This window comes from Scomber japonicus, chromosome 4 (assembly GCF_027409825.1).
Source record: "Scomber japonicus isolate fScoJap1 chromosome 4, fScoJap1.pri, whole genome shotgun sequence".
NCBI lineage: Eukaryota > Metazoa > Chordata > Actinopteri > Scombriformes > Scombridae > Scomber > Scomber japonicus.
In genome coordinates, this window is record NC_070581.1 from 15,716,842 (window position 1) to 15,735,547 (window position 18,706).

Sequence of the window (18,706 nt, forward strand, 5' to 3'; positions counted from 1 at the left end):
ACGTTGTCACTTCCTCCACAGCTGTAATGAAACGGCTTTCAAATGATGATGGTGGTGGTGGTCTTATCTTTCTGTGAGATGAGAGTGGGGAGGAATTATAAATATTTTTCCAGAGTTGGAGAGTTGAGAGGAGGGTTAGGATTATGTGGCAGCAGCTGCAGGCGGAGAGAGGAGAGGTTGAGAAGGCGGTAGGATGGGAGGGGGCAAGAGAAGTCAATGGGGGGGAGGGGAGGGTGACAAGTGACCCTGCAGACAGGCTGATTCTGTCATTTCAGCAGCCCCCGCTGTCACTTTTATTCACATCTCTAAAAGAACAGAGGGGTGGTGAAAAAAAAGAGCAGGAAGAAATAATGAAGCTAGTCCTGGAGGAGGAGGGGGGGGGGGGTGGAAAAGGGAGAGGAGAAGGAGAGGCAGAGAAAGGGTGAGAAATAAATGAAGAGCAGCAGGGAAGGTGTCTGTGAGTGTGTCAAGGTTGGGGCCACATTTACACCTGTCCCTCAAGGCTGCAGGGCTGAAAAGGCACAACTGGTGATCAGATCACTGGGATCAGTGTCCTTGGCCAGCCAGAGTCAAACTACTGCTTCTCCGGGGCAGTGGACACTGTGGGGCAGGTGTAGCACAGACAGCCTGCTGACCGCCTCTGCACACAGACAGAAGACACACTCGGCACTGAGCATTGTTTACACCATGTACTGGACTCCCTGACAGCTCCTCTCCCTCAGTTACATAATGCTGTCTGAACATGACAAAACAACTCTCTCAACAACTCTCTCTCTCTCTCCAAATGAACAAGCAGTCGCCTCGATCAGGTGACACAATGAACCAAAGCTTAAGATATATTTATATATACACACACACATACAAAGGGCTTCGTTGTAATTCAGTTTGAGAGTATTTTACTGGAATTATATTTGTATTGTAATAATATGATTGTGTCATGTTAGTTTTTTGTAACAGTGTAACAGTGGATGTCTTTTTTTTTTCACACAACATATTGTGAAAAACATCTTCATAATATTGTGATCAGCCATATCTCAGAAAATAGACAGATGGTCTCCTTGTTCCTTGCACTGTGTCACTAAAATAAATAAGGGTCTTTCTTTATAAACAACACTGTAATGCAGATTTTTATGTTATTCAAAAAAGCAGAAATAGAATTACTGCAGTAATCATTTTATTGTCTGAATCAGGTTATTTACAGCTTCTCCTGTCGAGTCCCCTCTGTGCTTCTTTGACAAGTGTTTTGTGGAAAACCTGCTGTGGTGGAGTAGTGTGCCTGTTGTCCCCCGCTCTGATCATCCTTGTGCAGTACTTTAGCCCGGTGCCAGCAAGCATGCATAAATAAAGGGAACTCATAACCAGTCCACAAAAGCATGGCTGCCTTAATTTGTTTTGATTCGCTGTGGTCCTGCCGTGGGCTTTGGCTTTATTCAAATGTGCCCATCATGTTCAATTACAAGACAAATACATCCCTTCACTTCTACTGGATTCGTGCTGCTTGGATTCAAAGCACAACAAAAGCTGCCAAGCTTCAGCAATACCAAACAATATCAAAGTGAAGAAAGGATGATTCACCCAGGAGGAGGAAAAACTAACACAAAAGAGAGTGAGCGCTGGAGCCTTTTTCTAACATCTACAGTCAGATCAGTCAGTAGTGTTATCTTTAAAAGGGAATGGGTATACAAACATGTAGTGCAGTGTGTCATAAAGCATCAAGGCCAAAGCCGCAGCTCTCAGCCGTTTTGACACAGTTTTATCCAATGCTTTCATTCTCCTCCTACCCCGTTCATGATGTAGTGTTTGATCAGAGAGAAGGGCTGCCATTTTCTGATTCCAGCCCTTCAACAGCTGTGGTGAAAATTCACATCTAAATTCAAATGGAGGCTAACATTACCAGCCCTCAATCTTTTCCCTTTCCAGACATCCACGCTAAAGATTTATTCTGTGGGTGATAAACAGGATGCAGCTGCTCTTGAGCCTCGGAGGAGCTGGAAACTGACGAGTGTTTTTACTGATGTCTTGTGAGATGGGGCCAGGAGCCCTGTTTTAACTCTCTCTCTCTCTCTCTCAACAGCTCCCTCTAAAGACACAAACCAAACCTGAGACACGGCAGGTATCCATACAATAAAAACCAAACAATATCAAGAATATGCTAAAATAACACCACCAACCAATGTAAACTTATATCCTTTATATAATTATTTTTGAAGCACAATATCTCCGTTCTTGCATTTCCAAAATGAACAGCCACTTACCACTTCATCCTCGGACCAGCACTTCTCTATCAGTTTGGGTACAGGCTTCTTCACCAGGCGTTGGAGAGCTTTGCCTGCGTCATAGCTGCTCTCGTGAAGCTGAAGACAACCACACACACACACGCAAAAAAAAAAATCAGCTTCACAAATTATAAAAACAACACATGGATATATTCAAAGGAACATTTACTACGCTGCCACCTGTCTTCATACTGACACAAAAGGGGCCTTTTGAGCTGTATGGACACATTTTATTGAGCTGCTATGTCAATAGAGATAGATTATACATCCAGGAGTGACTGAGGCATTTACTGAAAATCTCATTCTGAGCTGCAGCATCAGTGGAAATGCCTCGCAAAGATATGAGAACCAGCCTTGGTATAAACTACACAGTGACAAAGGCAATTGCTGTGCAGCTTTAAACCTGGTGTCACATTCAATTGGGTGAAACAGGCATTGCCGGAGCTCTCCCTCTGAGAATAAATAGGCATTACTCATTGGAATTGCAAATACAGAGGAAGGTCGAGAGACAATGACCTGCCCGCTATGTTAATTTTCCAGTTTATAGAGTCGGAATATAAATGCCCTGTTTATGATGATTCTAATCTCCTTGTTGTGCTTGATTCCTCGGTATTCATTGTCAAAGTGACGGACAAATCTCTCATTATGCCTAATGTATTGTAAGCTGAGGCTGGGTTTACCACAGGGGGCTACTCTACTGGTTCAGGAGCCTTATCATTGCCCATCACTGCAGAGCTGCATCAGAGCCCAGCTTACAGAAGAATTGCTGCAATTCAAACCAAACATTTCATCAAAGTGGTTTTCTAGTATGTGTGCCTGAGTTCTTGTGTTCATGACTGACTACATGACTACTTACAGTGTTAAGTGCGTTTAATGTAGTGTCATCTCGAGAGGCTGCTAGACACCCGTCTTCTGTTGAGCCTCCGTCACACATCCCTGCAAAGGCAGCCATGCTCCTGTAGACACAACACAAATACGGTCAACATTAAAAATGCAACTGATCTGTAACTACAGAGCATGTTTCGATATCACTTGACTGACTGTAATGTCTGTGTAGCCTGAGCAGGGCTTGGATATTAAAAAGGTCACTGCCGTACAAGTTTTAAGATCTATAAGAACATTCTGCTTGGAATAATAACTGTTCCCTATGTAAACATGTTCAGTTAATTATTTAAAATTATTTAAATTACATCGTCTCCTTTTTCCTTATTAAAAACATATCCAGAACAGTGCAAATATTTTCAGTTTCAAAAGTTTAACAGCTGAACGCAAGATGTCTCCTACTTAATTTAAAGTCCATTTTCAGTGTATGTGCACTGGAGGCTTCAAGTTTCCATTGCAGCTATCACACTTGGCTAACTTAGATACTGGACCATTACAGTAATGTCACAGATCATGCACATGGGCAAATGTTTTAAACTCAGATTTTCAGATGGCACATAAAACTTTCCACCTTCAGCAGACTAATTTGAAAAAACTCTGCAGATATCATATCATATGTGTTGATGTAATTCAGGTAAGCATGAAAACAACTGTGAGGATTAAAACAGACCTCTATAACGCTGTCTGTCACATTGACAGATTGTGATTAATTACATAGTGGCCCCTGACCACCACATAGTAGAGAAGCCTGTTGACACATATCACTTTCACTGTAACAACATCTCACTGAACACTGCTGAATGATTTTATCCCGTGACACCCTACACCTGATAACGTGGAACATTAATAAGCCGCATTAAAATACCACTTTTAAGTGCAGAGATCATGTAGCTACAAGCAGAGGTCCAATACGAGCAGGGGGCAGTTTGGAGTTACAGGTTTAATTATTTCTTTAACTTAATTGGTGTTAGTTCTCTTTTGCACTAGGTGGTTAGATCTCACAGCTCTGCCAAATCTTGATTTCTTCCAGCTCACCTTGCAGCTCTGAGGTACATGAGAAGGTCACAGTCATTGACCCCTGGCATCCAGACCAGTTCCTCATTCTCGGTCACGGCCTGGCCACCAGGAGAGGGGAAAGGCTGCAGCTCTGGGAGCTTGGCCTAATTAGGTCCAGGGAGAAGGAAAGGGACAGATGGTGTCACACTACAAATAGCATGCAAGCTTGAAGAAAATATCAGCTTTCAACCCCCTGTCATGAACTTTTCACAGTGCGGCTGAGTGGTGGCAGCAGGGAATGAGGACACGTTACAGTCAGAATGATTTAATATCTTAACACGACACAAAACAGTACTCTTCAGATAATCTTTCTGTCCTTGCTGCAGGTCACATGAACAAGACCTTCAGTGTTTTCTTTGTGTGCGTGTTTTTGTTTCTAAGTAGAGCATGCTTGAAGACGGCAGTCCATAAATTTTGAGAAAACAAATAACTTCAAACACAAGCAGATGTCAACAAGTCAATGTGCAAGTATACCCAGTAAGATTTTTTTAATATTTGAATACAAAACCTTGGATTTACTGCATTTTAAACAATATCTGTCTTGTGAAAACAGTATTGCAATGAAAACTACTTATTTTGAGGCAAAGCTGAATGGCAACACACAATTGTACACATTTTGTCTGGATTTGATTATCTTAAATGACAAGCAATACCATGAAATGGACTCAATAGCATCTGTGAGGTAAAGGAAGTGTAGTCAGATTTTAAGATAATTATGTGATGACGCATCTAAAGCAACTGTGCAAAAAAAAAGAATCTACACTGTTTTCCAGAGGAAAACAGGAACAAGGAAACTTTGACCAACACTGGAGGAATCTTTCAACTCAACTGCAGGGTGATGTGGATGTGCGTGATATACGATGACTTACTTGGTGACTGGGGCCTACTCGGATTTCCCCTTGTGTGCTGTTTAGTCGCCTGAGAAGAGACAAAGAGAACAGATTGAAACAAAATATTTACTTGGCAGTATTTCAAAGTTAGCTGAAAGAAATCCATCTGCCTGTTGAATCAGTTAAACAACTACAAAGTCACATCAGCGTATAATAACTAAATTAAACTTCAAAGCGTGCAAGACACCAACTATTCATGAGCAGGAAAAGATCATATACGGACCAAGGAAACGAGGCCTATATTTTCTATTGTAAAATCTTTACAGGCAAGTCACATGTGAGAAAAGTATACAGCTTTATAAAATATTATCTGAAAAACAAATAAAGATTTCAGGAGAATATTCCTGGTTGACTGCTCCTGCACAGCGAGCTGAGCAGAGCACATTTGCAGGCCTGAAATTGTGGATGCAGCAATAAAACAGAATCCCCTAAAAGGAGGAGGAGGAGGAGGGATGGGGGGGAGGTGGGGGCTGGCTCTGGATATGCAGGGAGTAGGACAAGAGCCTCTGAAACGGCTGCTGGTACAAATGTTGGTAGCCATAGCAACTGCAATTTAATAATAGTGTTCCGAATCTCCAGCTGCAGTGGATTAAAGAAAATGACAAGATGTTCCTTTTGAAAAGCCTTTCCTTCTGTTGCCTAGGTAACAGCGCCGATTTTCATACAGCCAAGTGCGGGGCGGCCCAGAATCTGTCAGCGTGATTTGCACCCGAAGAAGCTCATACTCCATCATGGAGACCTGGCGGAAACCTGAGAGGCCACAGCCCTGTGGTCTCTTTACAGTCCTCCAACCGCAAAACCCAGTGACGGGTACATATTTGACCCGACGCCTCTTTCCCCTTCTTCACAGACCTCCTCCTCCGCACAAGACAGAGTGATTAGAGCAGTAATCCATAATATTATGAACTATGGCTGACAGAAGTACTGGCACAGAGGATATCAGCACAGGCCAAAAACTGGGTTTCAGCTGCAGTAAATGACCCCGGGTCTGCCAGGACAGTCTGCTGCTCCAGTGCATGTCGAAACACTTCATTTCACTTTATTACAAACATTCTCAGGGCACAAGACAAACTAAAAATGTCAGCTATTATGATTTGGCAGACAACGGGAACCCGAAGCGATGAATATTGCTGATAAAAGTAAAATATGATGGCTTCCTACGTCATCAGGTGGTTTAATGGTTAAAGCGCACACCACATGACCGCAACATCCATGGTTCGACTCCCGGCCGAGGGACCTGTGCAGCTATGCATACCCCCCCCACCCCCTCCATAGTTCCCTGTCTCTACACTGTATGTCTACACTGTCTGTGATTTCAGAATATTTAAATGCTCCATCAGGCTGTGTTTCCTCAGACACTGTTTGGCTCAATATGAAACTTGGCTCTAGTTCAAACCCTCAACTCAACTTTTAAAAGTCTTATTACAAGTGAGTAGCGTAGAACTAGCTATTAGCTTTCTATAGTTCATGAGAGATTAATGAAAAACATGATCCTGCCTTTTACTTACAGGCCAACACTCACATACAGCCCCCTATACATACAGGTACACTTCATATCTACGCTGCTGGATGGTTATAACATACTAATGCCTGCAGGTCGTCTACTGACCCCCAGAAATGTTGAATGTACAGAGTGAGTGAGGGTCTGGTCTGCATTACTGCTGGGAGAAACTTCTACAAATGTGTTCCTGACAATATGCAGTAGGCCAGGTCTGCGGTACGTTTGGCAGGAGGCTGTAAGGATGACAAATGAGGACCTGTGCACCAGAATGAGAACAGCGTCGAAAGACAGCCATGTTTTACTCAGGCAAATCTTGAGAGCAGACGGTCGACATTCAGATGGAATGCTGCACAGGGTCCTGAGAGAGGAGGAGGACTACAGATGTATCGCAGCAGGGAGCTCTCAGGAGTCTCCATAAAGACTGCAGGTATACTCAACCAGGATCAGCCTACTGAACAAGTAAAGCACTTGCAAGCATGTGGTAAAATCAGACTTGTATATTTTGCAACAAAACCCATATTCATAGTAGTATTATTTACTGTGTACAAATCTGGAAAAAAATATATTACTGAGATGCTTGTATTCAATTTTTCTGACTGTAAATGTAAATAAGTATTATAAAGTCATAATTTGACTTCTATCTAAGCCAGTGTGCCAGCAGAATTAGTCATAACACTGACTTCTTGTAATAAAAGTTTCCTTATTTCCTCTAATAAGCTGCACAAAGCCTGCTGCCTAGCATTATAAACTATATTAACCACAACAAGTTCAGATCTAACTCAGCATTAGCATTCAATCTTGTCAAGTAATTGCAGGCTTACTTAATAAACCCAAACAACAACGCGACAGTCTGATCAACTTTGTGTGTGTGTCTGTGCAATCAAGGGTAACCCCGCCCCCTCCATCAATTGCAGCCAATCACAGCGCGAGCCTGTGGCACACTGACATAATTGCAGCACAGAGAAAACAGACCCCAACTTGGTCGTGTTTAAATACCATGACAGGCAGCGTGTACACATCACAGCTGGAAGCAGGGGTGGCAGAGCCGGCTCAGCTTTTGTGTGCAGCCCGGCGCTGCTCCATGCGCCATGTCATCTCGATTGTAAACAGGAGCTGCAAAATGGAGCCAGGGCAGCCTCTCCGGCTCTTATAGCCGTCATATTACCACGCTGGGCGCACATTTGTCAATAGAATACACACGGATGCATCGCAAACAATGTGCATACATGAGGACTTTTAATGGTAGCGTATTATTTAAGGTATGATGCAAAACCCGTAACGGTATGTGATCTGTGTGACAGCCTGCATGTTCAACAGCATTCAATCCTCCTGCTACTGACACAATGTGCACACTCGCTGTCGGGCTTTCCGACACAAACACAGCATCTACACACCATGACAGTGATGCGGACAGCTCGCACACGTCGCACAGTTTTGTCAGACAGCTGTAATGCGATCCATGAAAATAAGACGAGCGACACTCGCGCAGCAACTAATAACGGCACGAGAAAGCACGAGAATATGATGGCAGACCTACCTCCGGGGACTGAACAAATCGTCCATTTCTGACATCGAGCCCTAATGGGTTGGTGGTGACACTGTGTGTATAATGCTCGGTGGTATTAACTCCCCTCTCCCACCTATGTCTAGGTGCTCAAAATGGAGAACCACGCACTCGCTCCGGAGAGGTATTCACTGAGCTTGTGCTGTGACCTCAGCCTGCACGTACAGCGTCGCAAACTCGGCTCGCTTTTATATAGACACTACTGAGCATGTGCTGCGACCTCGCACACGAGCGCGCGCACACGTACAGACACACACAGGCGGACACGCATGCAGGATACGGAATTCATCTCTCCTCGTATGTCTGCGCCATAATAAACAAGAGTGAAATTGCGAGGCTGCAAACACCCCGCTTAGAATACCAAACGAGCGGAGGAGAGGAGAGGAGGGGAGAGGAGGAGAGGGGAGGGGAGGGAGCGGAAGACTGAGACTGAGCGGGGCTCTGAAGGAGGGGGTTCCCAACTGGCAACCCTCAGTGGATAACAACAATCAGGGTCCACCAGTTAAGTGAACAGCTCATCATGTGCGATAACCAACCAACATATCACACATTTCCATTTTTTACATGTGGAAATATTTGGGTCAAAGTCAAAGGACAAATATACAGACCATCAACGATACAAAGGTAACTATTAAGATGCTGGAAACAATATATACCCTGATATTTACCATTATAGCACAACAAAAACACACTCAAATGTCATCTAGTGATCCTTCACATTTAAACATATCTAATATGACCTATCTATGAAATATCTGCTGGCATGTACAGTTCCTGTCTGTCAAACTATGACACTTTTTTTTTTACAAAGGATATTCACCACTGTGCAATGCAATAAGCTGAGCAGGTATAGAAACGAAAACACATTAAAAAACAACTTTAAATCAAAAGTCAGTTCTTAACCACATCACCACCACCACATCACAGCAGCGGGGAGAAGCTGTTACCAGTGAACGTGGTTTATTTTATCCTTTTAAAAACACAATTTAAAACCCACTGGAGAGGTTACACTATCAAACCAAAACAGAGCTCTAGTATTATAATGATGATTTTTTGCACCGATACTACACTGATTATCCCAAAGAAGTTTATATTGTCATTATTATAAGTAGTAGTAGTAGTAGTAGTAGTAGTACAACAATTATATTAAACACCATCAATAATCATCATTGCCACTAGACATGATGAAACAACTGCAGTATGCCATTATAACTATGAAAGGATAACTGTCATGCACAGCAGATATTTGAACTGGTCAGAGCAGGAAATGCACAGGTGTTACTCATAACACTATATAAAAGCATCTCAGTAAATCATGACAGTGTAACAGTGAGCCAGCATGCACAATAATACCAGGACCACCCCACTCTGCATCTGATTGGCTAGGACTCATTGCCTTCGTTGGTTGGTTTGGTCTAGGCATTAGTTGGTTAGGGTTAGGTTAAGAGTATCAGGGTCAGAGCCAATCAGCAGAGTAGGGAGGGTCTAACAAACTAACAGGACCCTGAAACTAAAGCAGGTAAATGGAATTCAGCCATCATTAACTTCATTCTTTTCATATTGTGACATCACAAATATAATCTTAATCAAACTAGTCACTTAAAATAGTTGTACTTGTAATAGTAATTAAAAGTTGTAATTTGACAATCATCATGACAATTCTAGAGCCCCATAATTACACCGCGTTAAGACCATTTATAACATTGACAGTACAGTACAGTCTTCAGTAAGACATACCAACTCCAAAAAAGGAGAAAGCTCATGTGTAATGAAAGAGAAGTATTTTCATTATCTTTTGAGCATTCGTGTTACAGCTGAGTGATTCTAAAGCAAAAAGCAAAAATAATACATATTTTCTGCCTTTTGGTGTCATCATACACATGTTAATATCTCTAGGGATCTATCATATGGTAATTACTATGAGATTAATTGAAATTCCAATAATCAATATAAATCAATATATTACCCACAACGCTGTCTTGTGGGTATACTTTTTTATTACCATAAATTAAAAGTATGTCAGTGTTGTGGAGAGTTAAGCAAACATTTCCGGGCTGTGGGGGATTGAGAAGGGAAGTTAATTAGTGGAATTAACAGGACAGAAAGCTCCTCACCTGGTCTCTGGGTTATATCCGAGGATATAGAAAAAGGAGTCAATGCGGGCTTTGAACTCCCTGGCAGCAAAAATGTCAGAGAAATGGGAAATGTTGCATTTCCCCCTGTGTGAGAGAGAAAACAGAGATTAGACAAAACAAGCACATGACAAAGTGAAACCCTAGCAGGAGAGGTACAAGTCCTAATTAGAGCCTCATCTATTGGAGGTGACACATACAACAGCAGGTATCTTGTGCCTGTCAGTGCCTGCTGACTTCACTAACTCTGGCTAGTGAACCCATAAACACCAGCTGAACATGTCAACCCTCCCTCGTCTGCTGCAGCTGAGGGGTGGGAGACAGATGCTGCTGAGATCTGAACAGAAGTTCAACCTGTGTGTCTCCCTCCCAAAACTATCACCACCCCCCAATGAGCTGAGCAGGCAGAGGCTCTGACCACATCTTGATACCATTTCCTGTTTCCAGCACCCTGATGTCTGGCTCTATCAAAATAACAGACATCACAGGCATGTGAAGCTAGGCTGCCTTGCAGAGAAACAGTATCTTCCTCCCCCTGAAAAGATTAAAGGGTGCTAAGGAGGGCTGTTTTTTGGAGAGCTGCGGCATTACAGCATCCCACTGGAATTCCCTCCCGTTTATCTAAAGCCTGGAGAATAAGTCAAATCAAAGGGTGCTCTGTGTAGGAGAAGTTGCAACTAATTTGCCCTGAAATCAGTGGTTTCTGGGAGACATGGCTTTGACTGCTCGCCGCTGTGCTGCCCACAGATGGTTCTGGTTAAGGGAAAAGGGGAAGTGGGAGAGGAGGGGGGGTGGTCAGGCAGGAGTGGATGAAGAGACACCGGCAAGATTGCAGAATAAAGACTGAATATCTGATTTCAGACCAAGAAAATGATTATGGCTATATGCCTTTCTCCTGTTACTAAACGCAGACGGAGTGAATGCCATCAGTTTTATTTTCGAGCAACGATTCCCAAACTGTGATTCTTGCTGAAAGGCTCAACAACTGCACTCCAACTGGCCCAAGTCATTTAACTTCATTTTATTATAGATAACAGTTATTACATATACACATCACATTACAATGATGTAAAAATTAGTTGTTAATAATTTTATTATTTTAGAAATTAAATTTGCCTGTGCTTAACTACGCAGGCTGTTGAACTGGTAATGTTAAACGCTAAATGGTAAACACCTAGACACAGAAGGTAAACTACTTGCAAAGTGCTCAATCTAGTCCCTCTTTACAACAGTACAGTATCTTCCAGAATGTCAGATATGACAGAGGATGTCAGATGAAGCCTGGTAGAGCATATCAAAGCAAGGAGATGCTTTTCCATCCAGTTCGATGAGACGATGGATGTGGCTGATCTAGCAAACTTGCTTGTCTATGTCAGATATGAGTATGAGGAAGCATTACATGAAGATTTTTTATTCTGTAAGCCCTAACTGACGACAATGACGGGGTGTAGCAGCAATGTAGTGGCATGGGCATGCCAGATAATACACAATGTTAAGTGTAGCCATTGGAGCATACATCCTGAGGCCTTGGCCGTGGGGAAGATGCCTGTGGAACTTAAGTCCGTGCTAGTCGCTGCTATATCAATGTTGTCAATTAAACAAAGCTCGACATATCAAATCATGTTTGCTCAGTGTGCTCTGCAACACAATGGGCAGTGAACATGTGCAACTTCTGTTGCATACAGAAGTTAGATGGCTATCAAGAGGGAAACTACTACCAAGGCTCTCCAAACAGGTCTCTGAAGTGAGGGTTTTTTTATTCATTTTTTAACAAGAGCACTCAGGCTAACCTGTTCTGTGACTCGTGGTGGCTGGCCTAATTAGCTTCTCCAACAGACATAATTTCACATCTAAATGAGATCAACATCAGACTACAGGTAGTCAGTCAGATAGTTTTTGACGTGAATGACAAAATCACTGCAATGAAGAGAAACTGCAGCTGCTTGCCATCAAGGTCAAGGCTGTCTATCTTTGCTTCTCCAACTTGGGAGACCTGTCTGGAGCTGGGTTCATCTGACACTTCACTTAAAGATGCAATAGCTCTGCACCTTTTATCCATGGCTGACCAGTTCACAGTGTACTTCCCGGTTAATGCCAGGCCTGAGTGGATCAGAGACCCCTTTTCTGCTGATGCAACAGAAAGGCCAGATGATCTGACAGATGCTGAACAAGACAGGCTGCTTGAATTATCATCAGGCAGTACCCCTGTGTTATAACTAAAACACAAAATAACCTATCATAACTTAACTTTTAGATCCAACTAAAGCAGGAGTACCCAGCACTCTCATTAAAGTCTGTGCAGTTTTTGATGTTTGTCTCAACCTATCTTCGTGAGAAAAAGACTTTTCTGTTCTCACTCATTCATTTGTTTGTAAAAAGTGAATAAGAGTATAAGGAGTATATAAGGAAGTAAAATCATAGTATATATCATAGTATTGCACTCTGTTAAGTTATTAACAGAATGAATTTCAAAAACTACCATAGTCAGTATTTATAGCATTTGGTCTTTGCACAGTTTAGAACCAGTTTCAAGTCATTAAGCTGTTTCTGAAGGAGATTAAATCATAGCTGTAGATTTTTAGAGGCAGCATGAAGAGAATCTGCACAAGAATAAAGGACCATGTCATCTGAGTAATAAATAGTGAATAACATTGAATAAGATGGATCCAAGGCCAGAACTTTAGGAAACTCTCTTTGTAATGGTGAGAAAAGAGGACTGAATATTACCTATTTTGACACATTGAGACCTATCAGTGAGATAATTCTGCATTGCAACCCAAAGAAGAAAGTTGTAAAAGCAGGGAGTGGTCAACTGTGTCAAAAGATTTGATTAAATCCCAGCAGCACAGGGTTTTTCATAGTCTTAATACTGAAATGATGCTGTTAATAACTTTGACCTGAAGCCTGACTGAAATGGAGTTAGTATGGAATACATGGATAAAAAGGATTTCTCTGTTCATTATCGGGTAGCTTAAGTATTTTTGCAAGACAAGATAGTTTTGAGATTGGATGATAATGATTTAATTTGGATTTGCGACCACCTTTATGGAGTAGTAATCGTTTGAATGTTACATAAATGCCATTAAAAGTTAGTGCAACAAGAGCTGATAAAAACACAGCAAGAGAAAAATATAGATACGTCAGGATAAATGTAGAGCACTGTAGTCATTCTCTGTTTCCTGAGTCCGGACTGCAGCAGGAAAGCATTTTATGATAGAAGAGTGTCTAATAAAACACAGGGTGTGTTAGTCACTATGTGCTGATTGAGTACTTTATAAGAACAGCGTTTGCTTGAAGCATGAATAGTAGGTTTAATAGCACGAGCTTGGTAACAGTAAAAATATGATTTTCATGGAATAGAAAGACACTTTTGTACAATAAATATCCCTATGGGTTACTGTAACTGTAGGCTATCCTGACAGTGATTTTTCAAGGCCTCATTAGAGGTACAAAGCACCACAAAATCTGCCAAGAACCTGGATCTTTCATATGGTCATAAAATTTAATAAATGTTGGCAAAAAACATCCATGTTACTGGACCTTTCAGGGTAGACACTGGACACTGAGTGAAAGAGACCCTTGGTACTGTCCTGTCAAACTGCAGCTTCTATCTTTTAGTACCACTTATCTTTGTGTGTGTGTGGATGTACAGAAACATGAGTGTTTGTTTACCTGAGAGCAGCAGCATGATACGTGTCCACATAGTCAGAGATGAAGAGTTCTCGACTCCTGACCACTGGGTCTGTGATAACCAGCTCCCGGCCAGAGTCTGGAGGGAAAAAAAACACAGTACGAATGAATAAATATCTACATGATATACACTGCAAAAGACAACCTAACTCATTCACCTATGACAAAGAGGGAACAGAGATTAAGTAGCTCAGGTATTTGAAGTCACTAATAAAATCATGAGAATGGCTCTGCATACACTCAAACTAACAAGTACATCTGTGGAGGTCAATATTGTGCCACATAATTCAATAAAGCCAATAAAATGTGGTCCCCCGAGGAGAGGACATAATGTGCAGTTCTCAAGTGAAATGACCCTTGTAGGGGTTAAGACGCATCAGCAGTACTGAGAATGAGCCAGGACCCGTCGTTGACAAATGACTCGAGTTGTGTCGTGCTGTGGCCACTGTGCTCCAGCCTTGTGACATCAATTCTAATAATCCAGAGTCCCTGCTGCAAGGACAGACTGCAGATAGTGAGCGGTGCGCCACACTGCACTGAATCTGTATCTGGAACAGCGTGTGTGGTGTTTTGTTGATAACCCCAATGACAACCTGAACTAAAGCTCTGACACCAAGTGACACTTGGATTATTATAGAACAGGAAAACAAACACCCTGTGTGACTGCAAATGCAATTGTTTCATGGTTACAAAGCTGTTTTGTTTATTTCTTCATAGCATATATTAAGAGTGGACTGTATTCTGTGGGCCCGACAGAGGAAAGCTCAGCCATTAGGGATATGTTAGCTAACAGGAAGTGCCAACTGCCTGGTGAGTGTGTGTAACCTGATGCACCAGATGGTTTGTCACACAGAACCACCTGAGAAGTTGTCCTTGGAAACGGTTTGTTTAAAACATTTAAAAAATAAAATTAAAAAACAAGTACTGCACATTCACAAACAAAAATTACAGTAAGTTAGTAAGTTGTACTTAAAGTATTGTATTAAATACTCAAAGACACATGATGTTTATGTGATGCTTCATTTATCACATTTTTTTTGGAAATTTTTTTATGATTTTTTTTCATTTAATATGAATATAAAAAGACAAAAAAACAATATGGTGTTGTGGAGCTACTTCGTAAATACTAAATACAAATCAGACGATTATTCAAACTATTACAAGTCAAAGATAGATCTGAGTCTCCTTCATGACATTTACTTTCTGTCATCAAGATGATAACAGTGATGTTCTTGTAGATGATGTACGTGTTAGAGAGTGATGAGCCCGCTGTTACTGGTGGTGTTGAGTGTGTGTGTGTGTGTGTGTGTGTGTGTGTGTGTGTGTGTGTCCTCAAGGGCCACATGGCACTGCGGGTTATTAACACTTGACAGTGCTGCTGTCTGGCCTGAAGAGTGTTACCCAGGGAACGGCACAGAGCCGCGGGATTGGCTTGGCTGCCTGGGACACAGTCTTCTGCTTTCTGTTTGAAATGCAATTCTCACAGCTCGCTCTTATATCCCTCAACAGTCTGGAGAGCAGAGGCAGGTGTGTGTGAGTGTGTATGTTTGTGAAGAAGGGATATTGAGAGTTGGATTACAGAGCAAGTAAGTGTGTGTGTGAATTGTGTACACAATATATACACATGTGAGGATGTGTTTCAATGCACACAAGGTGGTCTCACCGTTCTCATTGTTGCGATCCTGCACCAGGTGCTGGTAGACAGAGTCGGGCACCTCTGACTGGCGGTAGTACCATTTCACATTCATCAGCAGATGGTCCCGTTTACTCTGCAACACAGAAAGACACAGAGCAAGTGAGCAGGAGGTAGACATCATTTTGTTTGATTATGACGTAACAAACCACCCCCCTGGCAGACAGTGGTGCTGCACATTGTTTATGAGACTCGCAGGCTGTTGCCAGAAAGCATGCAGAGAGACCAAGTCAATTAAAAAGGGATTGCAGAGCATTTAGAGCCTTAATAAAGTAAACAGTGGGATGGCTGTTGCTGGTGGAGAGAGAGAAACCATGAGGGGGATGGACGAACATTCAATCTCTGCTTACTACAAACCAGTCATCTGCCTCAAATGAGCTATGAAATGATTTTAACATACTTTTGGGCTTTTTAAGTTGCCTCATGCACAAATACAGCATCATTTTACTATGCTTTGAATTGTATACTCTAAATGCTGCCACCCACTGGCTTACTGACAGAGTGCAAGTCAGCACAGGCCTGTAATTCTTTACATGACCAGCAAGTGGAAGCACTGAGGCAGGAAGAGTGCTTTTCCAGGGCCAGTCCATGAAAAAACAGTGGGGGGAGGGAGTGGGGAATGGTAGAAACTGAGGCCAGCGCAGAGGTGAGGGATGACAAAGGGCAAAATACTGTTTTCATTTCATGTTGTAAAATATTTATTGTGCCTTCACATAAGCTCAACTGACCGTCACAGTGGTTTGAAAGAACATTAGAGAGGCTGCTGGGCTGGGCGCTGGACTGCGACGCAATCCTTTTGGCCCCAGCCATCTTTATTAAGGGCTCAGTTGCACTGCACTGCATTGTACTACACGGCAGAGACACCTGCACCACCACTGACACCACCCATGGAGCAGAGGAGAGATGAGTGTATGGAAAAATGGAACAAAAATGGGAGGAGGAGGAAAAAGTCTACAGTAATCGAAGACAGGCAGTTTAAACATCCAGGCTCTTCACTGTATCTGTTCATGTGTACAGGAACATGAGGTCAGACTAAAGATATTTAAAGCCTTTAGAGTACATTGTTCTGTTATGTCACTGGGGAGGAGGCTGATCACACACAGCCAAGCAAATTACCTCCCTAAACCCTCAAGCCCACCTCTGCTTTTACCATTCTCTCCATTCCTTCTTCCCTCCTTCTCATTCCAACCCTCCACACCACCACCACTCCATTTTCCTTCCCTCATTCCTCCCTCTCTTCTACCTTGATTATGGAGGACTTGTGAGTGAGTAAGTGAGCCTGGACGTGTTAAACAACAGCTGGCACGCAGTCAGTCAGTGGCATTAACTGCTCTAGATGACTGTGTCAGTATTCACAAAAACACACACACACACACACACACACACACACACACACACAAACACTTTGCCCATGATTCAACAGAGAGCCACATTGATGGACCAGACACAGACCCCCTGAGCACGTAGACATACTTTGTGTGAAGAAACGTGTGCAATGACGTCATGTCCCTCCCCCCCTCCCACCCAGTAGTAAGCCCACCCATCCCAACCGCTTGTCTATCCAGTGTACAGACACTGTTGCCTTCTAGACAAACAGGCTTCCTGCCACAGCAGAACAAGTAGTTATCCAGCGCTTATATATAATTAATACTTTAAGGAGACTAAATGCTGCCAGTGTGTTACCTGAACATTTCATTTTCTGTCTGTGAAAGCACAAAATCAAAGGGATTTCAGAGATGGAACACAGAGCCTGATGCAAACAGAAAAGCACAAGCAGGCGGAAAGAAGTGTACACACACACACACACACACACACACACACACACACACACACACACACACACACACACACACACACACACACACACACACACACACACAATTTCACAAGCCTGTATTATTTTAAACCAACTAAATGGGCCGAAGAAAAGAGTGAATGTCAGTTCAGCAGTCATCAGTGTCCTCGCCACTACAGAGTAGCTGCTGCTCTACAGAGCAGATTGCTGTTTAGAAGCTCACAGCGGCATTAAGCCCTCTCAGGCAAAAAAGGGAGGGAGATGGGAGAGAAAGACTGAGAGTGCAACATATGGAGAACGTAGTGGGAGTGAAGCATAGCTTTCAATTATCACAATTCTATAAACATGCGGGGTGGAAAAATGAGTAGATAACGCGAGGAGAAAATGAAGGGGGATGATAGACAGCTCAGACTAGCCACACGAACTACTAGTTGTATTGTCTGGGTTTTTGCTAAGTCTGCCATTGAAAATAACAGAGAGAGGACATATAAGAGAGAACCACAATGCTGAATTGATTAGAGACATTCCTCACTGCCTGTAGAGAGCCTAGTGGAGCTGAGCCCCGTACAATGTCCGCCATCTTTGTCTGTCCTGCCAGAGGCTAAACATGGCCCTGCCCTCCCTCCTCCTGGGCCCTAAACCCTGGGAATGCTGCTCTCTGTGGAGAGGCCAAAAGACTTACTAACCCACTACTGAGAGAAAGAAATGAAATAAGGAGGAAAGAGGACAGAAAGCGCACGGAAGCAGAGCAAAGCAGATAGAAGGGGGAGGGGGATTAAGATGGGAGGAGCAAGACCTTCTCATTTCCTCAGACTTAAAATTACAACTATCCTCCTCCTGCTGCTTTACTGAAACCCCCAAGGGTACAAGGCTACCCCTTTATTCATTGAGGAGATATAAATCTGAGAGTCATGCTTTGGGGCTGAACACAATGGCACCTCCCCTCCCTCCACTGGCTCTGGCCTGGCTTGTGGCATTCTTGGGCACACTCAACAGACATGGCGGGGATTAGAAGGGGGCAGACTATATGTTGTTGGAAATGTTTGTGAGTGTATTCCTCGTTGAATGAATCCTCATTTTATCTCTATTAATAGAAAACAAATCAATTCATTCATCTGCGCTTTTAAAGTGGCTGAGACAAGCGCGGCATTGTGCGAGTCGGTTAATTCTCCCTCTGACTCACTAAAGGTGGCTGGCCCCTTGGATCCATAATGGCTGTGCAGTTTT

At 42.8% G+C, this 18,706-nt stretch overlaps 1 protein-coding gene across 5 annotated transcripts in view; it reads right to left on the reverse strand.

Annotated features, from left to right (window-relative positions):
* rerea (arginine-glutamic acid dipeptide (RE) repeats a) overlaps nucleotides 1-18,706 on the reverse strand; it is a 131,044-nt gene that overhangs the window by 24,286 nt on the left and 88,052 nt on the right. For 3 of the 5 annotated variants that reach the window (XM_053317183.1, XM_053317184.1, XM_053317182.1), the window contains 7 exons: nucleotides 15,655-15,760; nucleotides 13,974-14,070; nucleotides 10,284-10,388; nucleotides 5,084-5,132; nucleotides 4,194-4,318; nucleotides 3,133-3,232; nucleotides 2,256-2,354 (listed from right to left, as the gene is read on the reverse strand). In XM_053317183.1, coding sequence (XP_053173158.1) covers nucleotides 2,256-2,354; nucleotides 3,133-3,232; nucleotides 4,194-4,318; nucleotides 5,084-5,132; nucleotides 10,284-10,388; nucleotides 13,974-14,070; nucleotides 15,655-15,760 — 681 coding nt within the window. Of the gene's footprint in view, nucleotides 1-2,255; nucleotides 2,355-3,132; nucleotides 3,233-4,193; nucleotides 4,319-5,083; nucleotides 5,133-8,142; nucleotides 8,455-10,283; nucleotides 10,389-13,973; nucleotides 14,071-15,654; nucleotides 15,761-18,706 lie in introns of those variants that run through there. The other 2 variants (XM_053317186.1, XM_053317185.1) reach the window with 2 other exon arrangements.